General features: G+C 40.1%; 1 protein-coding gene across 1 annotated transcript; it reads right to left on the reverse strand.

The window, feature by feature from the left end:
• Positions 1-22,269: 22,269 nt before the first annotated feature.
• On the reverse strand, positions 22,270-22,996 carry LOC143099917 (gamma-crystallin M3-like). Its single transcript, XM_076262829.1, has 3 exons — positions 22,988-22,996; positions 22,659-22,901; positions 22,270-22,548 (listed from the first exon to the last, which is right to left on the reverse strand). Exons 1-3 carry the CDS (start codon positions 22,994-22,996, stop codon positions 22,270-22,272), a joined length of 531 nt encoding a protein of 176 aa, XP_076118944.1.
• Positions 22,997-27,649: the final 4,653 nt, after the last annotated feature.

The raw sequence follows: 27,649 nt of genomic DNA on the forward strand, positions 1-27,649 counted from the left end.
GATGTACAGGACTGAGCGGCAGTCATATTTTGTACCGCTATGCGGTACATCTAGTTTTAAGTATGATACTTCTGGGTCAACACCAGAGTACAAGAATGCATATGCTAACTCACGGTTGTCAGTCCTGATATCTCCAGTGAAATTAAGAATAATCACTTGATTGGAACAGATCAGTAAGACCTTATGTAACAGTTAAAAAAGACATCAAGTAGAAGTTTTAACTATCAATGCTTCTTTTTCCGACTTTTACTCAATGTTGAGTTGCAGAGAGTTTTTTTTATATTTGGAAACAAGCAGAAGGTTCAGCAGATTAAAGGGCGTCAAACTGGGGGGGAGAGTGGGAAGTATAGGGCCCCAATGGAGGAGAGGGCCCTTGAAAAGTGGAATACAAGTGGAGCACAACATTTTCACCAGGCATTATTAATAACTCAGGTTATCCACACATAAAAAATCCAAACAACTCCATAAGTAGAGTCATGTGTAATGAAGTGAAATTGGTATTGAGCACACTAAGAAAAAGCACTAAGGCAAGGAAAGGGAAGGAACGAGCTGGAATATGTTAGTAGTTAGAGAGTAGTTATCCTTTCTATCTGTGCAAATTAATATAAACTTGGTTAGTAGCCTACATATTGATGGGCTATAAAAAGGTTTTTCATTACCAAGGTGTCACACAAGAAACGTTAATGATGGATAAAAGCAAAAAGTTCTCCCAAGACCTTTGCAACCTTATTGTTGCAAAACCTATCAATGAAACTGGTTACAGATGCATTTCAAAACTTCAGAATCTTCCAGTAAGCAGCATGGGAGCCATTATCTGCAAGTGGAAGGAACATCACTGCATCATCAACCGGCCATGCACAGGATCTCCTCGCAATATTTCTGACAATGGAGTCATAAGGATAGTCAATTCCAAGGGCCAAGGACCACTCTGAGAAAGCTCCAGAAAGACTTGAAGGCAGCCAATTCAATTAAATTCAATAAAACAGTTCTGGAAGTAACTAAAGATCAAGATTCACAAGAGGGCCCCCTGGAATCTGTTTAGAACAATGGGCCAAAATCACACCTGACACTGCAACTAATATGTTTTGTCATACAGGAAATATCTTGAAGCTGTCATTACAAACAAAGGCTTTTCCACAAAGTATTGAAGAAATTTCAGTAGGCCCGTTCAATACTTTTTTCCTGTGTCATTCCACTTTATTACACATAACTCTTATGTTTGGATTATGTGTGTTAATATAATGTGTGGTGAAAATTTCAAATAGACTCACTGGAAGTTTAGGCTAACTAGGCTACTGAAAAAAAAAAGTTAAGTGTTCAATACTTATTTTCCACCATATATTTATTTTACCTGAATATTTTAACTTCCAAATTAAATGTCAAAAAATAATGTCAGACGAAATTTAAAGTTTGACTGACCGGATTTTGTATACAAAACATAGTGAACACTGTCTAAGGTCACTCTCACTCTGCTATGGTTTAGTCCGCCTGCACGATAGGCCTAGTCAGAGAATGTCTAATAAGGGGAGAACCTTCACTCTCGGAACGCTTCCGGTGTGGTACTGCATCTAGGGGCGCTCGCGGGCGAGTCCAGAATGAATGGAGGTCTATGGAGCTGTACCCCTCAAAATCCACTTTTCTCTGGATATAATTTTTTTTCAAGTAATTTGAATACTGTATTCGAAAGGGGAGGCAAAGACCATACACTTGGTTGAGTATATTTTCATAAGTCACTTAATTGTTCTAAAAAGCCTTTCAAACGTGTCAATGACGTCATTCATTAGCATGATCATAGCATAGCATAGCATCAATGCTAGCGTGTTATGGGCAACAACGACCCATTCTGTAAGAAAACGAAAGGACATGACTCCCGGATTATTTCACTTTTGATTGATAATCCATATCCATTTTGCGAAAAATAAAATAAAATCTGAGGGTTTCAGTTGTTAAATAGGTGAAAACAATAAATGTAGCCATGTAGCTCCATAGGACCCCATGTATTTTGGGCTCGCCCGCGATCGCCATCTAGGTGAACTCTGGTGAACTGCAGCCAAGTTCGGTTTGTATGGGATTAAAGGGAAACTTGGCAGGATTTCCCCCTCTGCTGGAGAAATTGTGCATTATGCTATTTCAAACTGTGGGAAAAGGTAACGATAAAGCACATGGATTTGTTTACAAGCTAGAGAACGGTTAGCATAAGTTTGGCAGAACTATGTGGATGTTACAAGGTAAGAAACACGATTTAAAACGAGTTTCTTGTTTCTCACTTCTCTTTCCGGGACGGTAAGTCTCAATGTTGCAAGGTTTTCCGCCTGGGGACGCTAGGCGCAGCGGGGAAAGTCACCATTTTCACCGGAACAGGTCATTTAACCATCCGAATGATTTCTAAACGGGTTTATTACGTTGAAATAGTTGCCAAGTTCCCCTTTAATAGAGAGTGGGGAGGCTCTCCGTAGACGGGCTCTGGCCTAGTCTATCTTTTGTTTATTTAGTTAAGCATGCTAGTAGTGGGCCGCTAATTGTTGTGCTGCTGGTGAAATGTCTTTCTCCAAGAAAGCCAAGTCAGGTTACCAAAAGCAAAGGCCGAAGCAGGAAAAAGAGAGACATCATAATAAACTTCTTTCCAAAGAAAGGTGAGCACAAACGTCAAAACACGAAATCCCATGGTGTTTGCTTGAATATCTCCACAATCATTAGTGCTAAAACAAACTGAGACAACCCATTGAAATAGCGGAAAATACACTTTCATAGGTTAGGCTACACATGTAGGCCTACAGTAATCTGAGGCATCTCGTGATCCAGCTCCATCTCCACCACTTTCAGAAAGACTGCATGGCGCCAGCTTGATTCATGTCCTGTTGTAGGCATGCTGATCATTATTAGGCTAGTGGTTTAGGGCGTGATTTTTTCCCTTTCTCCCTTTCAGTCTTAACTTGTTTTTTAAGTAATGTATGGGATTTTTGATGTAGCGAAGTACAATACTTCACTCAAAATGTATTTAAAATACCAATTTTATAAACTACTTAAAAAATACAAAATACACAGGAAAAACTACTCAATGCAGTAACATGAGTAGCTAAATGTATTTCGTTACTTTTCCACCTCTGGAGAGGAGTGTTGGGGAGAGCAGTGCTGCCAATCTTTGTCACTAGCCTACATATCCAAGTAACTCAGGTCACATTCACGTCTCAGTCTCATAACTATGAAAACAAACATGCTTTATTAGCAGCACATTTATAAAACATCCTGTTCAGAGTCAATATAGTAAATATAGAAAGAGTCGTAACATGAGCTACCCTTAAATAAGGGGTGGCACGGTTCATGAAAAAAAATCCTAATCCGAACCAGGTTTTTTCCCTTTCATCACGTGAAAGTGGAGGTGTGGAGGAGTGCTGCGGATCACGTGTAGAAATGGCAAGTGGGAGCGATAAAGAAGGCAGCCCAGAATTGGAGGATGCACGCACCAGCGTCACATAAATCTGGTGTGTGCAAACATTTTGGATTTATAAAACGGTAGATAGAACTGCGACTGTGGGCAAGCATTGTGCAACACGTAGCCTATTAATAATGCTAGTACAGCCCGGAGTGGCTAATCGGGATCTTCGGGAGGATGGGCCGATTTGAATATCGTGAGCTTAAATGTATTGTTTCTGAAGTTCATTTGACCTCGCGGCACTTTAGAAGCTATAGGCTGTGCGGTCTCAGCCCCTTGGGCTACTTGCAGTTTCCCAAATGTTAACAAAGTAGCCCTCACAAAAACTAGAAAATCGCAACCAATTTGCAATAATCAATGGCACGGCTCTGACAAACTGATGTGTGCACTGTGCAGGGGAGACGAGTAGGAGGCTAATAATAATTCATTGTACTTTAAAGTAATAACTCTAGATCTCAAAAGCCCTCAAAAATAAAATATCATTACCATCTATGTTGGGTCTTCCTCACATGGAAGATCTAACGTTCAGTTTCAGTGAGCAAATAGCCCTGTTAAGAGAAACTAGAGCGTTCAAATTCGGCAGAGACAAGAGAGAAAGTGCGCATTTACAGGGTTTGTCAATGTTATGTGGTAGCCTAGAAGCTATCTTGCATAGTTCGGGTAGGCTACGCTATGTGTATTCTGTAATATTTCAGTCAATTTTAGTGTGCTACAAAGGCACAGAAGTTCCTGTAGATGGTAATAACACATTCTACTTTTTTGCCAAATGAATGAAAAGCAATTTGAAATCATCAATGTCTCACTCTTGCTGTATCAAAATCTCACTCTGAGACCATCTCATCTTAATGATGTGCTTAAATTCAAGTCAAATTCTTTCAGTTTGTGCATGATTACATAACTATACTAATATTGTAGCTTAAATGGTGGATAAACTGCTGGTATTTTTGAAGTGTTAAAGATTAAAAGGAAAAATACACAAGAACAACAAGAACCATACAGAACAGAAAACTGTGACCTTAAAACCATGATAGGAACCGAACGGTGGGTTTTGTGAACCGTGCCACCCCTACCCTTAATTAACACTTGCTCACAACTACAGTGCAGACATCAGTAAACAATATACAGTAAGTTACACAGATAGATTACATACAAGATAAGTGTAAATATTATTATACATTTATTTGGCTGACGCTTTTATATAAAGCAACTGATAGACTCTCCCTGGAGTGACTTAAGGTTTTGTGCCTTGCTCAAGGACACACCCGTGGCAGCCAGGAATTCAACTTTTCAACTTTTCTGGCTATTGTGCGCTAGCCTGGCTCCTTAGTCACTACACGACCATCCCAAACACAGCTCTATAGTTAAGCTTTGGGGAAATACATAAGCTACAGTATATCCTGTAAGTAGCTACCTACATTGCTAAATAACTCCATATAAAGTTGCCTACCACTTTCCTTTTTAGAATGAATACACAGGTATGGGAGTGAACTAGACGTTGACCTCTGACCACAGGTTGGCTCAACTGGCTACGTCCATACCATGTTTGGGTCCAAGTGCCCATAGGGAACCAGACTCGAATCCAACCTGCGGTCATTTCCCGATTCCACCCCATTTCTCTCCCCCACTTACTTTCTGTCACACTTCACTGTCCTATCCAAATAAAGGCAAAAGCCCAAAAAATATACTTTAAAACAACAACAAATTAAACAACCTAGGGTCTATTTATAGTCAAGTCAAGTCCATTTATTTTTTATAGCACATTTAAAAGCAACAGCATTATTATATATAAATAAATAAATAATAATATATTAATAGGCTAAGTAAAGAGAATAACAAACTTAAAATGTGATGGCCCTTGTAATAATATTAACTCATTGAATGCCAAGCTGTTTTCGGGAGCTTTGTCCTAGAGTGCCAGCAATCTAGACCATTATTGATGATTTTTGTACAGCCCCAGCATATTTTGTGTTATAGCTATGAACACATACAATAGCTCGTTTAAAAGGTGAGACTTTAAGCTCTCGGTGTGTGCAAACCGTGTATTTCTACACGCCTCTGTTCCTGAGAAATCCCAAGCTAAACAGTGGCTAGTTTTCATGGAAATGGAGATATAACGTCTTTCATGAAATATGAAGTGTTGCCTGTTACTTACTTGTGTAAACTTTCTGGGAAGTGATCAGCGAGACCTGGCGAGACTGCCACCTAGTGATAGACCCACGAAAATGGCCTGGTTTTGACCTGACGTGCATGCGTCACTGATTCGACCCAAAGCGGCAACCGAGTTATGATAAAATGTCCAGATAAAATGTCCAGATTGTGCGTTTTCATGAGTTTTCAATCATCATATATTTCATTTCCATTCATCACAGAGTTCCCAAAATCACATATAAGGTGTGTTAGAGTGTCTAGTTTCGTAATTTAAAAAAAAAAACTTTTTTGGCACTCAACGCATGGGAAGAAAAAACGTAATATTACGTTTTTGGCAGTCAATGAGTTAATGAACATAAAAATGAAAGAAAATGACAAGGAGTTAAAATAACAGAGGAAAAAAAATTGGGTGAAGGGTTCAGGGACTGTTAAAAGCTAGGGAGAAGAGGTTTTAGGTTGGATTTAAAGCTACTGATAGTGGGGCAGGATTTAACATCATAAGGAACATCATTCCAGAGCTGGGGAGCATAGACAGAGAAAGCTCTGTCACCTTTAGATTTAAGGAAAGCAGAAAAAACACAAAGAAGACACTGGGAAGATGATCGAAGAAGTCTAGGACAGTAAGGATTTAAAAGAGCACAGAGATATTGGGGTGCTAAGCCATTTAAAGCTTTGTAGACAAAAAGCAGATTTTTAAAATGAATTCTGTGTTTCACAGGAAGTCAGTGCAGTTTAGTTTTATGGATGATAACCAGTTCAAACTTTCGTTTGAGAACAAGAATACATTATTCAGAGTAGTTTTTTTGCATTAACAATGAAATGGCTTATAGCAAGGGGCATGGATTGACGTCAAAACAAATCTCTATTTACCACTGACAAGGCTCAAAATAGCATTAGATTTCGGTGGTAGTGTGGGGAGGGTCCCTTAAGACAAATCAAAGTATTGTAGGAGAGGGTCTCTACAGACAAACATTTATTAGTGTACAGGGAAGTCAGTATATTAGCGTAATGCATTTTCTGGTCACCACAATCTTGACTTGTTGCCATTAGGCTCATTCGATTTCAATGTACATTAGGCCAATGTTTCCCCTAAATGCATTCAGCATTTGTTTTAATTTGGGTTTGTATCAATCAATACTACATCAGTAGTGGGTAGGACAGTCATTTCAATGTGAGATTGCGTGTACATATTTTCGGCAAAAAATATGGTTATGAAGACCAGACTTAAAATGGGTTCAACCAATCAGAAACAAAGAGCAATCAGTAAGTATTAGATTTTTTTATTCATGGTTACTATTATGACCGCCGCTAGTGCTAGCACAGCATGATCATATAGATTTTGTCATACACACAGGTACACACATACACACAGGTACACACACACATACACACAGGTACACACACACACACACACACATAGGGGTGGGCGATATGGCCTAAAATTCATATTGCGGTATAATTTGGGACACAGACGGTAAACGGTATATATTGCGGTATAATTTGGTGTGTGAATTTCAATATAGGTCTAGCAGGTTCTTGCATAAAATAGTCAAGATTGTTACTTATTTAAAAATGTATTGGCTATAAAAATGATCAAAGTTTTATTTAGCCTATTCACTGCAGTAGACCGGCATCACTGTATGAAACATTACAAAAACATGAAACATGACATATTACATAGAACTGTAAATCATCTGATCATCTAATATTTACAGATATCTAGGCTATATATAACATTTATTTTATATTTGGCCTGTAATAAAATCATGTATTGAACAATTTAACCACAGCTCAGCTTTAAGAAACTCAAATAGCCTAGATGCATGCTTAGCATTTTGTGATCATTAGGCTAAGGCTACTTTCACAAACTCAGTCAGCTGTCCTCTGATTTACCAATATCTAGGCGATATTTGTAACATTTATTTTGTGTTTGGCCCGTTATGAAATCATGTGGAACAATTTAAACACATTGTAAAACTTAAAGCCCAAATTTGGAGACATCCATGCATGTCGAAATTTACTGCAAATTCAAAACTGGATTACTCTGGAACGGCTAACTGTACAGGGGACTGATTTACACCTTTGTGTTCAGTAAGGTCTGCTGTTTATTTTGATATGAGGTTTGTCGTGTGTTAAAAGAAGGGTTCGTGAAGTATTCCACCGAGATGAATGGGTTGGGAGATCATGGGACGCAAAACCTTCAGTAGAATGTATGATTAAATTGAATTATATTATTTACTTTTCTCGCGAACCGTTCCACTAAGCAATTATCGGGTAACATCGTTTAAAAGCTGAGAAAAAGCTCTTTCGTGTGATACTTGTGATGTCTGTGTGATGAATAGGCTACTTCGCGAGTAGTTCAACTGAGATGAATGGAATTTGGACGCACTTTCTTTCTTGCGCTGTCACTTTCTCCACTGCGTAAAATACTCAATTAATTTGCGCTGTGAATGCTTAGATTATTTTGACAGGCCACACAGGCTAAATAAAAATCGCTATTAGTAGGACGCAAAGCAGAATATTGAAAGAAGGGGGCACCAAGGCCACCGTGGCCTGTAAACCTCTGATTTTCAAAGGGGCCTCACGGCCAACGCAAGAGACAACGACGTGGCCGCCGTGAAATTCCTACCCTGTTTGGGGGTTTATGTCTGTATTTCTCCTAAGTTATAAGTCTAAAGTTAGCGTCTTTAACGTGACATGTTTCCCTTTTAGTTCTCCCTCGTGTGTGATCCTTTTTGTGTGGGGGGCTGCGTCCACCCCTGTATGTGTAGCGTGTGTGTGTAGCCTACCTGACCTGCTCCGTGTGTATTGTGTTCTGGGTCTGTGTCCCTGCTCTCGTTCTCAGCTAATAAACCTTTTGATTGGACAACTGTCTGTGTCGCTATCAAATCGTTACAATACCTTCACCGCTCGCAGCCATTTTTCCACACCTGTGGCCTCCTCATGGTTGCTGCCGGTCCCGGCAGGCCAAGCGTGTTGCAATTTGATGACATAATGACCTATCGCAATATGCCGGTATAACAAAAATCTCTATCGTTGGCCAAATTTTTATCGCATACCGCTTATACCGTTTATATCGCCCAGCCCTACACACACACACACACACAGGTACACGCACACACACACACACAGGTACACACACATACACAGAGGTACACACACATACACACAGGTAGACACACGCATACACACAGGTACACACACGCACATGGGCGGATTATGAACTTTCAGGCCCCTGGGCCCAGATGTATTAAGGGTCCCCCACTAATTGTCGCATATGTGGGAGGGGGGGTGTTTGGGGGTCCTCCCCCAGAATTTTTTTTATTCGTTTGATGTGATTTCCTGTATTCTGGTGCATTTTGGGGATGGCCAATACTAAATTCAATCAGATTCATAGCCTATATCCTGATTTGTTGATATTGAGGCAATGATTCCATGCAATGGCTTGGGCTTCAGGGCCCCCTGACCCCTTGGGCCCCTGGGCCTGGGCCCGGTAGGCCCATGCAGTAATCCATCCCTGCACACGCATACACACAGGTACACACACACTCACTCACTCACACACTCAGGTACACACACACACACTCACACATACACACAGGTACACACACACACACAACACAGGTATACACACAGGTTTACACACACACACACACACACACACACACACACATACACACAGGTACACACACACACAACACAGGTATACACACAGGTTTACACACACACACACTGGCATACTATGATAAAAACCTAGACATACTACAAATAGGGTTGCAAAGGGGCGGAACATTTCGGGTAAATTTCCGGAAACTTACCATGGGAAGTTAAACTGGGGAATTTTGAAAATATTCCAAATTGGAAACTTTCATGGAATTAAAGGAAATTATGGGAATTAATGATAATTTACGGGAATTAACTGGGAATTTTGGGTAATTCATACAAACTGTTTCATATACAGTACAAACATTAACATTTTGTTTCGTAATAAGCAATATGATTTGTATGTTCATATATTCGCTTAGCTTAGCATACAAAGCTAGCTAGCATGCTAGTGGGAATCCCATTCTCTGCCTATGGTTTATTAGCGTGCTAAACTAGCAACACTGCCCAAGATACACCACACTACTCACCAACAAAATCCGATTGGTTGGAACATTTTTTCCCTATGCATATGAACGCACCGTAGGTTTCCTTTATGTCTAGCAGCCTATGCCGATTGCTGTGTGCATGTGATTGACATATGTGCAGGGTAGAAATTCGACTGAAATTGCATTAATTAAATCAGGTTGTTTTAACTAATATTAGACTGCAAGAGGGGGTTTTGTCCACTACATTTAAGTTCCCTGTTATAGACTAACTTGCCATATTAAAAATTCCCAGTTTATTCCCATTAATTCCTGTTTATTCCTGTTAATTCCCATGGAAAGTTTCCAACTTTTAAAATTCCCGGAATTTTGCAACCCTAACTACAAAGTAGTATGTAATATAATATAATTATGTGTACAATGCATATACAGATGTACATTTAGGTGTCACCAAAGAATACTTTATCCATTATTGCAGACTTGTCTTAGTCTGGGCAGCCGTGGCCTACTGGTTTGCGCTTCGGACTTGTAACCGGAGGGTTGCCGGTTCAAACCCCGACTAGTAGGGACGGCTGAAGTGCCTTTGAGCAAGGCACCTAACCCCTCACTGCTCCCCGAGCGCCGCTGTAGCAGACAGCTCACTGCGTCGGGATTAGTGTGTGCTTCACCTCACTGTGTGCTTACTGTGTGCTGAGTCTGTTTCACTAATTCACGGAATGGGATAAATGCAGAAACCAAATTTCCCTCACAGGATCAAAAGAGTATATACTGTATACTTATTCTTACTTATACTAGTCAGTTTGTTTCTGACCTTGTAGAATATGACCAATCATTTCAGCAACCAAGGGTTGCGGTTTACAATGGAGTAGGGGATGTTGAGAGAAGTTGAGAAGTGTGATTTTATTTTCTTCAGATATTACATGCAGCACCACAAGGCTGTCATGTTATGTACTGCTACATGGTACATCTAGTCAATGGTACATCTACATCAATGAACTGTAAATTTAGAATATTCACTAAAAATGTAATTTTACTTGGTGTGGTGCCACACACATATGTTTTTTTAACCCCATGTTCAACACATCTGTGTACGTGTGACGCAGATTAGGTTTATTGTTAAAAGGATCCCCATTAGCTGTCACCAAAAAAGGGACAAGCTAGTCTTCCTGGGGTCCGCAACAAGAAAGGATCAACTACTGTAACACTGACAATTCAAAAGCAGTAAAACATTGTAATCATCATTATAGACACCATCAAGAAATATTCAAAATAAATTACAGTATTTCATTCATTATTACATTCATACAGTAAATCCAATCAATGTCTAATCCCTACTCACAAATTTAGATAATGTATTCTCAGATGGTATTTAAAAGATGCTTTGCCATTAATTTTACATATGTTCAGTGGACAATTATTCCAATGATTGATAGCACGATAAATAACTGTTTTCTTTAAAGCATTTAATTTTGGTCGTGGTAACATCAATTGGCCATCATCAGCGGACCTAGTCAAATGAGAATGAACTTGATCACACCTAATAATTTGGTCGTATAAGAAAACAGGTTGAGAAGAAAAGACAATGTTTCTGAAAAATTTAGTTGTGTTGAAATCCAGCCTATTCTCTACCATTAACCAAGAGAGTCGATGGTGCATACTACTTATGTTCGTTCTTATGGGACAATGCAATACTAACCTGGCCGCTCTGTTCTGTGCAGTTTGTAATTTCTTTAGTTGACCTTTAGATGCATATGACCATACAGGTGCACAATAATCCAGGTGATTTAAAATTAAAGATTTAGCCACCTGTCCCACGATGTGTGTAGGGACATAAGAAAGACATTTCCTCACCATGGAGATACCACAACCCATCTTCTTCACTATGGTATCGATGTGTTCTGCCCATGAGAGCTGGCTATCTCAGGGTGTCCGCGCGGTAGTAAAAGGTAGTAAATAGAATCTACCAAAATTAAGGCCCTTGAAAGGTAGTAAAAGGTAATAAATGCAATTTGACTTGGTAGTAAATTTTTCATCACCACCTCAATATATAATGAGTTTACATTTTTTGCTTAATATTTGTGTCTACATGTTTTAACTTCATCTTGCCTAATTAAAAAACATATACGTGCTAACAGGACCTGAGTGAGTCGGAGTCGATAGCAATGACGTAGAAGTAAACTGTGTAGAGTTCCGTGGTTGACAGCCTATCAGCGACAACAACAAACAACATTTTTTCGCCTTTTTCAGTTGTTTTACAGGGATACAAACAACGCACTTTTCGGTGTCTCCTTCAAGTTGCTTTGGGCGACTTATATGAATCGTGCAGATCCAAAGAGTTTTTTAGGGGCCGGGGATGCAGGGATGCTTTTCGGGGACTCTCGCGTTTTCACGTCATCTAGGCCCTACCGCAGGCTACCAGAGCAGCGTTTATCATATGGGCCTGCTTGTTGTCCGCAAAGGAGCGGTAGGCCTAGGCTAGCCTATCACTCTGATAGCAGCTAAGAAAATATAGGCTACACTCACTCCGTTAGGAGGCAACTCTCTCAGTTTACACTAGGCTACTTCAGCTGGAAGTTTTAACAACTGTGGACTTGACTAGTGTAAGCTTTCGTTCAGCTGACGGTAGCGCTGCCATCTGACTGTGATCATCCAGAACCGTGCAATAAAATTCCACCTAGCCCATCAGTAACAAAGTTCGAACTAGTCACTGACATAGTAACCGACAACATTTTTTTAACGTAACCTAGACCTAGTATCTAATGTTACGGAATTGCAAGAAAACGAGTGAAAACAATTCCTTACTTTTAACCACGCAAGTGCGCGTGTCATTTATTAAAACGGTAGAAAACTGAATCAAAGACGGCACTGTCCATCAACAAAAACAGCATGCAGTTTAAAAGTCCCGTTATTTAAAGTCCCAGACATTTAAAGGGACAGCGATCACTCAAGACAGACCTACACCACAACTGAGCGATGAACGTGACATTCTTTGAATAGCCTATAAAACACTGCATTTAGATGACAACTGCGTGAAGAACCACGCTAATCTAGTTAATGGCGATTTAAATCATTCAATAGCCTATGAAAACTTGATCAGTTAAATTGTTCTCATAAAAGGAACAGCAGGCCTACAAAATATTCCAAATAGGCTAGTTTTATTGCAGTGACAGAAAACTGCAACATATGAGTTTTAAAACCATGTTAAATTTGAAAGCATCTAGCTAGTGACAGGAGGGTTTAGGGGGTAAAAGAAACTCTGTAACCTACTTGATTCCACAGTCAATGTTCAGTATTTGGCCTATAATTTAGCCTATAATATTGGCATTTGAATCCATGAAAACTAACCAAAATCTATCATTTCCTATCGACAACAGACCCCAGTAACGCATCGAATCGCATTGCTACACATTTTGAAGTATTGAAAAGAATCAAATCATTGGCTTAAAGAATCTATATTGTATCAAATTGTGATTTAAACTTGATTTACACTCCTAAATGGCATCCTTACCTACCTACCTAACTGTTGTTTTGGGAAGTATTTATCATGCAAGCATCGTGCATCCATGCTGAGTAATGCAATGAAATCATAGTTTTAAATTTTGCATTAGTAAAGCAGTCCACTGATGTGCATGTTTTCACGGACTGCTTTAGTGTCAAATGTGCAACAACAATACCATACCAATAATAATGGCTTTATATATCCATAGAAATAGATTTCTGGGCCTATCCTTAGACTGGAGTTGTTTTTTTGTTTTTTGTTTTTTGGGGGGGGGGGGGCGGGGTAGTCGGTGGTGTTTGTTCTTCATTTTTCACCACACATGTTTGGTGTTTTAGCGTAATTTGTGCCAAGGTCATCATTAGGATAACTCAAGGGCTAGGGTTAAGGTAAGGACAACTGAAACTGAACTCGACACTACAAAAAAACATTGTCATTGACAATCACCATACTTAATGATCACAATTATAAATTATTAGTGTACCTAATATTTATGATTTATACCTTATAGCAAGTAGTAAGTGGTGCTTTGCATACCCCCCCCCCCCCCCCCCCAAAAAAAAAAAGGGCTGCTGCTTGATGTCGTGTTAGTAGTAAAAAATATTGTGGAGGTAGTAAAAAGTAGTAAATTCAACTCTATGATTACTGCATATACCCTGCTATCTATTATTGTACCCAGTAATTTTACTTTATCTACCTGTTCTATAGGCAGGGGCGTAGCCAGGATTATTTTATAGGGGGGGCCAGGTGGGTCCAGACTTTTAATTGGGGTGGCACTTGGGAATTAAAACTACTATTTGAAAACTACTCAAAAAGTTTTGAAGATTAGGATAGCCTATTTTAATAATGGCAATAAATTGTGCAAAGCCAACACTGATACACAGGTCAGTTTGTTGGCCACTCCAACATATTTTCCATAAATAGGTCAATGCCAATAAAAAATATTATGATAATGCACCTTACTTAATCAGTTTTATTCAAATGATGTTAACTCAAAGAACAATAATAAATACTACAAATACCGATGGCCAAACTATATTTCTTTCTGATATCCACTCCAAGTACTTGGCTGTAAGTAACATGGCTCTGAATTAAGAAATTAACCCTTAGAACCCTAGACTGTTTTAAGGGTTTTTTCACTACCTTAGAAACATTTATCCTGGTCAATGTAAGTGCCATACACACATGCTATATATTGTTTTTTAACAGAGTCTAGGCTACCCAGATCTGCCACTATTTCATGTATTAATACTTGCATTGATTTCATTTTGATTATTAAATAATAAAAATACAAATAGTGTATTATAAAAATTCTTATATTTTGACATGTATCTCACCACTGCAAGCTGGCACATGTGTGCATAGGGCAGACTGTTCTGAATCTGGCAATATCATTGCCATGGTGGAGGGATTCTCTGGGGCTGAGCAAATGTGAAAAATGTGTGGTGTGTGCCTTATGGAAATAAATTTTTTTATTTAGCCCTATGGCTACTCTATTTTTGGCCATTCTCACTACCTTTAGTTATAAGCAGTTATCCTGGTCATTGTAAGTGCCATTGACACAGTAATGAAAAAGGCCCTTTCTGCGCTCCATATCTGTGACACGAACTGATCTGACCTGACTGAACCCGAGTTTGCATGTTCTGTGTGTACACTCATGATGATTCTAAAACAACTTTTTACTGCATTGTCATGAACAAAGTGAAGGCAAAAAGGTGTTTCTTTGTCGAATAAATTGGGATGCAATGTGAGTCTCGAATTGGATGCCATGCAGGAATTTGCTAGGATCTCAAAACCGGATTATGAACATGCTTTGCCATAGAGAAACACATGATAGCGTTGGATTATGAACATGCTTTGCCACCACAAAAACGTGGGGTAAGTCGAGCTAAATGAAGTTATTATTTTGATGTCATTTCGTCTGTTTTATAACCCAGACGGATGCACTTGGTGTCAAATGATAGCTCTGTGTCTCCTCTTCACCTGACATGCGTGCCATATCTATCCGATCACGGGTTCGTGAGTAGGGCCTAATTCAAACGAGAGTAATGGGGGTGCAGCGTTGGTTTTTGTACATTATTTTATTTTGCAGTCACATTGTCTGTTTTTATAGCCCAGAAGGAACGATATACTTGGTAGAGCCCGACCAATCTATCGGCGGGCCGATATTATCGGCCGATATTAGGCATTTTCCAAACTATCGGTATCGGCATTTATAATGGCCGATAAATGAATATTTTAAAAAATAAAATAAAAACGGACGAAACACCCTTCAACCATGTCATGAGTGTTGGCGTTGTATAGTTTGTCCTCCAGAGGGCACTCTACACCGTCCCTGCTGGCAACACTCGTGTATAACGCGCCACACATCCTGCAACCTGCTGATCCAGCCAGAGTCGGGCAGAGAGAACCAGTTATCCGCGAGTGAGATCATCAATGAAGTGTGTTCATGGTGATTTGGTCACGAGACATACATTGCTTGAAATAACAATTAAAAGAACATCCCCATCAGTTCTCTTAACTCAAATAAGCATGACAAAGTTCGTGAAAACAATGTCCAGTTTTGCTGCTGTTAAATAAGCCGAGAGTGAAGCGGAATTAGCTAGTAATTACGTTACGTTGTTACAGTGTAGTTGACTGTCTGTCTTTTTAACTTTTGACAATGTGATTGAAGATGTATTTCTTTAATAGCGTGACAGTTATAGCAGTGAGACGTATCATCTCTCCCCGGCCTGTTATTTTGAAAGCGTATGTTTTACAATTTGCAGTAAGACGTTATCCATTGCTAAATTAGGGCTCATCATAGACTAGCTAACCACAAAGCTAGCTAATGCTATGAATATCAGTGGAAGACCGCTAACGTTAACATTAATGAGCTTGGAAACCACAACGAACTTATTCTGCCTAAATAAAGTAATGATTTATTACTAGTATATCTGTAGTTACAGTCCCTGCATTGTAAAATGTAAATTAGACGTGAGAGGAGTGAACATTTAGACATAGAGAAAAAGTATCAAACGTAGCTTGTGCAAAACGTAGCTTGTGCATAAAAGTTAGCTTTTCTTTTACACGTGTGTGAAATCCAATGACGCCAAGTGTGCGCTTCAGACTGTCGTTCAGCCGCAGCAGAGTTACATAATGGATTTAGATCACTAAATAGTAGGTTTTAGAAGGCAGGCAAGCAACTGATGATTGAAATGGTTTGATGTAGCTTGATGGAAATAATTTTAAAAGTGCAGGTAAAGGGATAAGCAAGCTGACATTGTAATTATAAGGTTATAAGGCAATAATTTCAATTCAATTCAATTTATTGTGCTTATAGAGCGCCAAAACATAACACATGTATCATGGCGCTTTACAGAATGTAGGCAATCAGAGAAAGAAGGAAAGAAAGGAAGAAAAGGAAAGCAAGAGAGAGGCCCATGGGTAACAGGGGCGAGGAAAAACTCCCTAGAATTGGAGATATATATAGGAAGAAACCTCGAGCAGATCCACGACTCAAGGGCCTGACCCATCTGCCTAGGGTCAGTACATGACAGTAAGGTCTGTATACATGACAAATGCATATGATAGTCGGGTGTAGAGAATAAGACATGGTGTTAAGCACTTGAGCTGAAAGTTACAAGAGGTGGGATGATTACGTATCCGTTATGGTAGTTCGTTATTCCTGATTTAGTGACAGAAAGTTCAATAGTCCAGCGTTGGGATTGTCCAGGGGAAGGGAGTTTTCGAGGGGCATGTGGTGGGTTGGTGGATGGGCCAGTAATCCGGGCAGAGTTGTCATAGGCTGGTGGTGGGTCGCTAGGCTGTACGGGCCAGGAGTCCAGTTAGGGGGCAGTAATAGGGCAGTCGAGGATGGGACTTCAGGTGAGATGGGTGAGAGGAGGGCCAACACACGGATGGTTGATGACTGGTGATGATATACCTCACAAGTGAGGTACAGTAAGGGGGAAGAAAGAGAGATGTAGAGTGGGTTAGTATTACTGAAAATCAAAATGGTTAATGTCAATAAGTAATCAGTAGTACTATATATTGTTACAGTATACCATGGTGGGAATAGGCAAGAGAGGGAGAGTTGAGAGAGAGAGAGAGAGAAGGGGGGAGAGGAGAGGGGGGGGGGTTGTACGGCGTGACACATGAAAAGTCCATGACAGCACTATGCTATAGCAGCATAACTAAGGCATGGTGAGGGGTAGTCGACACCAGCGCAGGTATGGTCAGTGACCACCATCGCACGTGCGACTGGGGTGCCAGTCACACGAGGACTCAGCAGGGTGGTCCATTCCAAAAAACCCTGAGGTGGGTGAATTTCCACGCACCATACCTAACTATGGGAGGCAGTAAAGAGGTATGTTTTAAGTCTAGACTTAAAAATAGGGAGGGTGTCTGCTAGTCGAATTGAGGTAGGAAGATTATTCCAGAGGAGGGGTGCGCGATAGCTGAAAGCTCTGCCTCCTACTGTAGTTTTTGAGATTCTTGGAATTACAAGAAGGCCAGTATTCTGTGATCGTAGCGGTCTGGGTGGGTTATATGGAACTAGGAGATCTTCAATATATTCTGGTGCCTGGCCATTAATGGCTTTGTATGTTAGAAGTAATATTTTGAAGTCAATGCGACTTCTAACAGGCAGCCAGTGTAGAGATGCCAGGATAGGGGAAATATGTTCATATTTTTTAGTTCTAGTGAGTGTGCGAGCAGCTGCATTTTGTATAAGCTGTAAGCTCTTTAGACAGGTGTTATTGCAGCCAGCGTATAGAGCATTGCAATAATCAATCCTTGAGGTGACAAAAGCATGGATTAATTGCTCAGCGTCTGGTAGGGATAAAGACTTCCTTATCTTTGAAATGTTCCTTAAATGATAGAATGAAACTTTGGTAATCTGTTTTATGTGATTACTTAGTGATAGGTCTTGGTCAATTGTGACTCCTAGATTTTTAACACATGTGGATGAGGATAGTCGGAGATCAGTAAATGTAGCCTGTGATGAGGATAGGATATCCCTCATCTTTTTAGGACCTAAAACCATGACTTCTGTTTTATCGGAGTTCAAAAGCAGGAAATTGTTTGTCATCCATGTCTTTATGTCTCGTATACATGTGTCAAGTTTGGCTAACGGAGTCAATTCGTCAGGTTTTATGGAAAGGTATAGTTGTGTATCGTCTGCATAAGAATGAAATTTAATGCCATGTTTCCTAATTTCTGAGCCTAGAGGAAGCATATAGAGAGAAAATAACAGGGGCCCTAGTACTGAGCCTTGAGGCACCCCATATTTTACCATAGTCTGGGTAGATGGTTCATTGTGAACCTGTACAAATTGTCTGCGGTTGGAAAGGTATGATCTAAACCAAGCGAGTGCTGAGTCTTTAATGCCTATCGAATGTTCAAGCCTGTGGAGTAGTATGTTGTGGTCTATGGTGTCAAAGGCAGCACTGAGGTCCAGGAGGACCAATATTGATATATGTCCATTATCGGCAGCGATGAGGAGGTCATTAAAAACTTTAACTAAGGCTGATTCAGTACTGTGGTGAGCTCTGAAACCAGACTGATATAATTCTTGGATTTTATTCATATGCAAGAAGGTACCAATTTGTTTCGACACTATTTTTCTAGTATTTTTGACAAAAAAGGGAGATTAGATATAGGCCTATAGTTGGCCAGGTTGTTAGGGTCAAGGGTAGGCTTTTTGAGGGATGGCTTAATGACAGATAACTTAAACGACTGTGGTACATGGCCTGATAGCAGTGAGTTATTTATAATCTGGAGCAAAGCATTATCCAACAAAGGAAGAGCAGTCTTCAGAAGATGAGTAGGAATAGGATCTAGTAGACTAGTTGTAGATTTTGATGAAGAGATTGTGGAAGTGAGGTCTAATATGTCAATAGGTGTAAATGAATTCAACGTTGTTCGTCTCATCTGTGATTCAATTATGTTTTCGCTACCGTTCAGCAATGGAGTATAAATATTTGGTGAGACTGACTGGATATTAATCTTATCTCTAATTGTTTCAATTTTGTCATTGAAAAAGTTCATGAAGTCATTACTGTTTAGGCAAATAGGGATAGATGCGGTTACTTCGGTGTGGTTCTTCGTCAGGCGGGAGATTGTGGTAAAGAGAAATTTTGTATTGTTTTTGTTTTCTTCGATCAGCGAGGAGTAGTAAGTTGACTTGGCTTCGTTGAGTGCTTTTTTGTAGGTGATAAGGCTATCTTTCCATGCTTGGCGAAAAACTTCCAACTTAGTGGTACGCCATTTTTGTTCAAGTTTATGCGCTGTTCGTTTGAGTGTTTTTGTCTGTGTGGTATACCATGGAGCACGCCTTACTTGTTTTCTCATTCTCTTTTTGAGTGGTGCTACTGAATCAAGGGTTGAGCGTAATGAGTTCATCACATTATCAGTTAACAAGTCGACCTCGGCTGGATTAAGGAATGGGCCTTCTGATAGGCCTACCACATGAGTCCGGAATGGGGCAAGCGTAAGCGAAATTTTTTCTAGAAAGTCTGCATTAGTTTTTTCAGATAAGCCGCGGCTGTAGTATTCAGCTAAATTGGGTACTGCATGTTGTAATGTCATTGTAAAAGTAATTAGATGGTGGTCAGTTAAGGTCGGGTGTTGTGGCAAGATTGTTAACTGCTCTATGTTTATGCCGTATGATAAGACTAGATCAATAGTATGGTTATGTCGGTGCGTGGGCGAATTAACATTTTGGCAGAACCCGACATGGTCAATTAGGGATTGAAATGCAATTGTGAGACAATCGTGCACATTATCCATATGAATATTAAAATCACCCAATATAAGTATTTTTTCTGTTTGGATAGTTAAAGTAGAAAGGAAATCAGAAAATTCCTCTAAGAAATCAGTGTGGGGCCAGGGGGTCTGTACAATGTGACCACAGTTACAGGCTGATCAGTTTTCCAGTCTGGCGGTAAAAAATTGAGGACTAGAACTTCAAAAGATTTAAACTTGTGTGTGAGCTTGGGAGATGTGAGAAGACTAGATAGATAGATTGTAGCTACTCCACCTCCCCTGCCAGTGTGGCGTGGTACATGATAATTCAAATGGGAGGGAGGTGTAGACTCATTTAATGGAAGGTATTCATCTGGTTTAAGCCAGGTTTCAGTAAGACACATAACATCTATATGATTGTCAGTAATAATTTCATTAACCAAGGCAGTTTTACTTGACAGTGATCGAATATTAAGTAAAGCAAGTGTAAGTTGCGTTTTTGGAGGAATTTGCTTCACCGAAGAAGTTTTTATCGTAATAAGATTGCTACGAATAATAATCATTTTTTGTGATTTTGACGATAGCGATAATTAGTCGATATCCTTTAAAAAAAATGTTTGTTAAAGTCTGAGTTACTTTACAGCTCATTATTTATGAATAGCATCATTACAATAATAACCAATAACCTAACCTGTGACTTTTTAACCAAATCAACCAATGCATTGTCACTCTATGACACATTTCCAATTCTGCCCCCACTTGTGTGTGTGGCAATGGCATGGTCTAGCCAGCTACATTAGAGAAGATGAATAGGCCTAACAGTTTCCCAAGAGAAAGTCTGAAGCTGAAGTTCCTTTCAAACCTTTACATAGGATTCACTGTAAAACTAAGAGCAGACCAACAGAGTAGCCTACATCTCAGTTATTTCCTTATATGTTTTGTTTTAGAGCAATCACGTATATTAGCATTCCAAGTTACAGAATAGAAACTAATGCGTTAGCTTATGGCTAATGTATATGAGAAATCCCATAGAGATGCTAACGGTTAGCATAATCGATAAACGTAGATATTTAGAGCGAACTTCAGTCCATTTGCAAAAGAGTTACATGAGAATAGTTATTTGTTTACAACTGACTATTAAAATACTCAAAGGCTAATGTTTTCTCTCCATATAATACCGTGTAGGACAAAACGTGACTGTCTCATCAATGCTACTTGAACAGAAGTAGCCGCATAAAATCCCAAGTAGGCTACTCTTGCTGCACAAAATAAACATTAGGCATGCATGGGACAACGTTGTGACCTAGATGTGACCCACTAGTGATCACGTGACACTTGCTCTGCTGCACTTCTCCCGCATAGCCTACCTCCTGGGAATGTATGAGTCTTCAGTGCGTGATTTCGAGTGTTTTTTCCCCACAAGTAATTTAAATACTCGATAATGTCAATTTGCACATCGTTAAAACAACAATCACGATATTATCGCAGACGATATATATCGCCCACCCCTAGTTCATACTCATCTTTGGTGTGGTTGACAGTTTATGACTCGATCCCAAGATAATTGATTTGGTTTTTGAGATGTTCAGTACCAACTTATTTCGCTTTATCCAATCAAAAACCATATTTAACTCATCTGATAAAACATAGGTGTGCATTAGGTTAACAATGACGCATGAAAGAGCAAAGTCAGTTTTGTGAAAATACAATTAACTGTGCAGGAATTTAGGTCCTTTGGGCTACTTGCAGGAAAGGCTCTGTACACTCGTTTGTTTTCCGGTGAAGCATTAACTGTGTTGTAACGGCATCTTCTGTTATATAATATTCTGTTATATTGCTCCTTATATCTTCACTCCGACACTGAATATCTTGTTTGCCCATTACGTAATACAATTTTAACACACACATAAATCCTTCTTTATCATAACGTGCTGATTCACTAGGTGCAATACCCAACCAGGTCCGTGTCCGGCACTAATTTCATTAACTATAGCAGGTTCAAACACACCTGGCTCCACCAGAAAACAAGTGAGCGTATTAGAGCCTTTCGTGCCCATTGTAGCCCATTGTGTGTTTCTACAAGGGGGGCCTCTCTGAAATACTAAACCATGTAATCTTGTCCGCTCATGCGAGGGGGAACCTTAGTACAAAAAGTTATTGATTGGTCCTTAATGGAGAGGAAATGTACTGAGGTGGCAAGAAAGTTAGAAGTAGTTACCGGTAAACATCTACAATATTTCTTTTCTAATATATAGAGCATTGCACATCAATTGCATTTTCTTCACATAGAGTTCACATAAAAGAAGCTTTATAGAAGTCTGTTTTTACATTTTCAAAAAGTTTTATTCAAACCTTTTAACAGTACATTCTCTGTAGTTTTACATACAGGAATCCATGATTCGCCTCATGCTCTGGAACCTCATGTTGCTCATTCCCATCTCCCTGAAGCTTCTGTACTCGCCAGGCCTCATGTACATCATTCTGCCTCTGAAGTGGGGCTGCTCATACATGAGCCAGTGGCCATCCATAACATGGCAGGACTGGCAGTCAGACATACGGTAGCGATCCATGATGGAGTCACAGTCATCCATCAACTCCATCATCTGACCACCGTAGTTCTCCCTCTCGTAAATCCTCATTCTGAACTGTCCTCTGTGCTGTATAGGACAGACATGAAGTATATGAGACATTGGCGTTCTAATAATACACAACAAAATAACAGTAAACCAATATTGATAGCTTATGACTAACTACTAAAATTATTTACCATGGGGATCATGCGGCAAGATCTGATGCAGTCGCTCATGCCCATCATGCGCATGTAGTCGGAGTACTCGCCCCTCCTCATGAAGTACTGGTTACCCATGAAGTTGGGACGGTCGTAGACCATGAAGCAACCGCTCTCCACCCTGCAGGAGTGGCAGCGGCTGAGGACGGAACTCATGTCAGCACAGTCGCTCATGCACTCATAGGAGCGACCCTGGAAGTTCCTGTCCTCGTAGAAGATGATCTGAAATCATAGTGATTATCGTATAAATCAAATTTCCCCCAAATACTCTATTGGGAAAATGCTAATTATTTTTTTCAAATACTTACTCTGCCCATGATGGTAGTTTAAGGAGTTTCCCTCAATACTGAGCTGATGGCACTGCACTGTCCTAGCTGGTTTAACCCTTCCTTATATATGTGACTGAACATAGGTACTATGTGGCCTCCTATTGTTTCTAAACCCCTGACCAAGCATCACAGCATAGAGCCCTTTAGAGTGGAGATGCTTTTGTCATATTTTCATGTACATGATGACTGGAATGTTCCTGTAACCTGGTATTTCGTGGGTTTGCAGAGTTCACACTAGGACTGGGCGATAAAACGATAGCGATATGTATCGCAATAGACATGTAATCGATATCAATAAAAAATTTGTTCGATAGAACATTCGATAATTAAAAGCAACACACACCTCCTGCCTTACGTATAAGTAAGTATAAGAAGGTATACAGCGGGGAAAATAAATATTGAACACGTCAACATTTCTTTTAGTAAGTATACTTCCAGTGAGGCTATTTGCATGAAATTTTCACCAGACATTAGTATTAACTTAGGTAATCCACACCAGGGTTTCCGTTGTCCGGTAATTACCGGACATTGGCCGGAAAAAAAATGAAATGTCCGACAAAATTAAATCTCTCCGGTCAAATTGTCCGATTGAAATTGACTAATAATCCCGTCCCCTAACGCAATCTGAATTTGAGAATAAGCCTTAATATGTAAACCTATATTATACATCCTCTGGCTCTACCGTTCAAAGTAGCCTAAGCTATTAAACAACACGCATAACCTATGCTGCATTTCAAATAGGAAGCGCACGCTTAAAACGTCCATGTTAAACAACGAACATGAGTGAGGCGGTTCAATCATGGCCAGGCCCAGGCAGACTAGCCTTAAACGTTTTTTCAGAGGCCAGACGCGATGGATGATGATAAATTGGTAACGTCTGAAGCCTCAGATGTCCGGTCAACTCCACCACCACCAGATAAAAAGCAGAAGTGTCGGGCGTATCTGTCGGAATCAGTGACATTGGAAGTGGAGTTGCGGGGGGTGCGGCCGCTCCAATAGGCTACACTGTCATTCTCCGTGTACACTGGACAGGCAGTGTTCTTTACCCAAAGCATACAGTAGGCCTATGCGTTCTCTGTCTATGATCTGCAGGGTTAGGGCCTCCTCGACGAGGCGATTACTGGTCCGCGGATAATTTCTGGCACAATTAAACGGTATCATTGAACCGCGGCCGAAAGAAAAAGAAACTAAACATTTCCCAGGATAGGAAACATTTCTTAATTTATTGTTATCAAATAAAGAGGCATAGCATTAGGGGGTAGTGGTGTGAGCGACTGAGCGCTCATTCTTGTGTGTGCGCATCTGTGTAAGTTAAACAGTCACCACTGGAGATAACGTGGGTAGCAGCAACAAACAACGTACAGTAGCCTAGTCTTTTTACGAACGAAGCGGACTCTTGCTGTCCATGAAGAGATACTGGCTAGATCTTGTTAGGCATGTTTAAGTTAGGCTAATAAACATTTTGCATTCTATACAGCCTGATTATGTCAATTTTTTAAGCTAGCCTGTCTCCAGTTTTCCTCAATTTGACTAATTAAGAAGGGATAATAGGATATTTGACTGGTATGTCATCAAAATGTCCGAAAAACGAAACCTCTGCCGGTCACTTTGACCGGCACCATTTTTTTCTAGCGGAAACTCTGATCCACACAAAAAAATCCAAACATTAATGTTCATAAGTAGAGTTATGAGTAAAAAAGTGGAATGCCACAGGAAAAAAGTATTGAACACGCCTACTGAAATTTCTTAAATACTTTGTGGAAAACCCTTTATTTGTAATGAGAGCTTCAAGGCATTTCCTCTATGACAAAACTAATCAGTCGCAGTATTCAGGTGTGATTTTGGCCCATTCTTTTAAACAGATAGTCTTTTAATATTGAAGATTCCAGGGGTCCCTCTTGTAAATCCTGATCTTTAGGTAACTTCCAAAACTTTTTTTTTCAATTGGATTTAAGTCAGGGCCCGAATTTCCTTTCTCTGAAACCAATTGAGAGTTTCCTTTGCTGAATGCTTTGGATCATTGTCCTGCTGGAAGGTCTAGCCATGTCTTATCCTCATTGTTCTGGTGGATGGCAAGATTCTCCCAGAAAAAATGGCTCCATTCATCATTTCTTCAAGTGTATGAAGTCTGCCAGTACCATGAGATGAAAAACAGCCCCACATTGTGAACTTCACTGTTGGTATGGTATTTTTAGGGTGATGCACAGTGCCATTTCTCCTCCAAATATGGTGTGTAGTATGACATCCAAAGAGTTAAATTTGCTCTCACCTGACCAGAATACATTCTCTTAGTATTTCATCTTGTCCAAATGTTGTGTAGCAAACTTTCAATGAGCTTCGACATGTTTTTCTTCAGTAATAGAGTCATGTGGGGTGAGCGTGCATAGAGGCCATGGCGGTGGAGTGCATTACCTATGATTTTCTCTGTAACAATTGAACCTGCTGCCTCCAAGTCTTTCTGGAGTGGTCCTGGGCTCTTAGGCTACACTTCTGACTATCCTTCTGATTTCCTGGTCAGAAATCTTGTGAGGATATCCTGTGCATGGCCGATTGATGATGCAGTGATGTTTCTTCCACTTGCAGATAATGGCTCCAATACTGCTTACTGGATGATTCTGAAGTTTTGAAATGCATCTGTAACCAGTTCCATTGATATGTTTTGCAACAATAATGTTGCAAAGGTCTTGGAAGAGCTTTTTTGCTTTTACCCATCATGACATGTTTCTTGTGTGACAACTTGGTAACGAAAAAACCTTTTTATAGCTCATCAATATGTACTAACCCATCTTACATTAATTTGCACAGATAGGAGGGACAATTACTCTCTAACTATGTATAGATTCCAGCTCGTTCCTTGCCTTTGTGTTTTTTCTTAGTGTGTTCAATACTTTTTCCCTGTGCCATTCCACTTTTTTACTCATAACTCTACTTAGGGACATTAATGTTTGGATTTTTTAATATGTGTGGATTACCTAAATTAATACTAATGTCTGTAGAAAATGTTATGCGAATAGCCTCTCTGGAAGTATACTTACTGAAAAAAATGTTGACGTGTTCAATACTTATTTTCTCCGCTGTATATACTCTTGTGATCCCATGAGGGAAATTTGGTCTCTGCATTTATCCCAATCCGTGAATTAGTGAAACACACTCTGCACACACAGTGAGGTGAAGCACACACTAATCCCGGCGGAGTGGCTTGCCTGGAACAACAGCGGCGCTCGGGGAGCAGTGAGGGATTAGGTGCCTTGCTCAAGGGCACTTTAGCCGTGCCTACTGGTCGGGGTTTGAACCGGCAGCCCTCCGGTTACAAGTCTGAAGCGCTAACGAGTAAGCCATGGCTGCCATAAATAAATAGGCTAAATATATCTTGCATTGTTGCTAGTATGTGCAACTCTACCAGAGTAGGCGATAGAAGTAGGCCTACCTCAACACAGACTTGAGTCCTTGCCCCGTGCTCTCTCTCTCTCTCTCTCCCTCTCAACAGGCGCATCCCTCCTCAGCATGCACATAATCCATTCAACATTCACAATCGTGGAAGACGACTTGCTAAATTGCTATATTAAATCCGGTTAGCATCATTAGCACGCTGCACGAATAGTTGCATTCAAATTGACTGCTAGGTTCTAATCATCTCAATCCAGATGCAAATGGAAAAGTATTTTCCAAGACTCAAACGGGCCTGTCCCAAGGAGAAAAAGTATTCATTTGAAACTTAAACACACGAGGGGAAACTGTAGGCTAGACCAGTGGTTCTTAAACTTTTTGTCTGGCGACCCCACAAAAAAGTATGGAAAGGTCTAGCGACCCCACTTTCCCAAAACCCATTTTAAGTCCTTAGCCTTAAAATTTACTCCATATGAACAAGAACAGAAAACCAAATAATCACGATTAAACAAGCTGCCACCATATCAGATCATAACGCTATGTGCGTGGAGCGCGCGCGCACACACACACACACATACACCATTAGGCCTACAACGTTACATCAATTATATGTATGGCGATAACAATACTATATATTTTTTATTTCCCTTTTCTGGTTTAGGCCTAGCCTACTATATTTAACAATTTCAATAGGAAGGGTGGGCCTGCTTCCGTGAACATAGCAAGCTAATTCTAGGAGGAATGCTGCATACGGCGACACAGAGATTTTCCTCCACGGTGTTGAGCCGACATCTGTATTTATTTTTTATATATGCCAGGGACGAAACTGTCTTCTCGCACAGATAGGTCGACCCGAAAGGCGTTAGAATGTCCATGGCAGCCTTTGACAATCCGGGGTATTCCTGGGCAACAGACAGCCAGAATTCATCCAGTGTTTTTGAGGCAAACGATGTCTGTATGGTTCGACCACTGGATAGCTCAAGCAGCGCATCTTCGAGCTCAGATGACAGATTGTTTGAAGAGCAGCTGGTGAATGGTTGTCGTATCCAATCAAAGTTCTCCACGTTTTCCGTCGGAAAATATTGATGGAATTTTTCGAGGAGGCTTTCAATGAATTGACATTCACGTCATCCTCCTCCAAAAAGTCATGCAGCTCCGAAAACATCTTAAAATCCCCACTCTCCGCACGCACTGCCCAACGCTGCAACTTCTTTGTGAAAGCATTCACTTTGTCCGAGAGGGTCAGGATGTTAG

The sequence above is a fragment of the Alosa pseudoharengus genome, unplaced genomic scaffold (assembly GCF_046254945.1).
Source record: "Alosa pseudoharengus isolate Yale_2024_CS ecotype anadromous, Long Island Sound unplaced genomic scaffold, YU_APseudo_1.1 YU_APseudo_1.1_scf_3, whole genome shotgun sequence".
In the NCBI taxonomy this organism is placed as follows: domain Eukaryota; kingdom Metazoa; phylum Chordata; class Actinopteri; order Clupeiformes; family Clupeidae; genus Alosa; species Alosa pseudoharengus.

Bases quoted from the DNA above. Each gene is read 5' to 3' on its own strand.
- LOC143099917 (XM_076262829.1), bottom strand. The intron at 22,549-22,658 runs GTAAATAATTTT...TGTCCTATACAG, and splicing joins CTTGCCGCATGATCCCCATG to CACAGAGGACAGTTCAGAAT.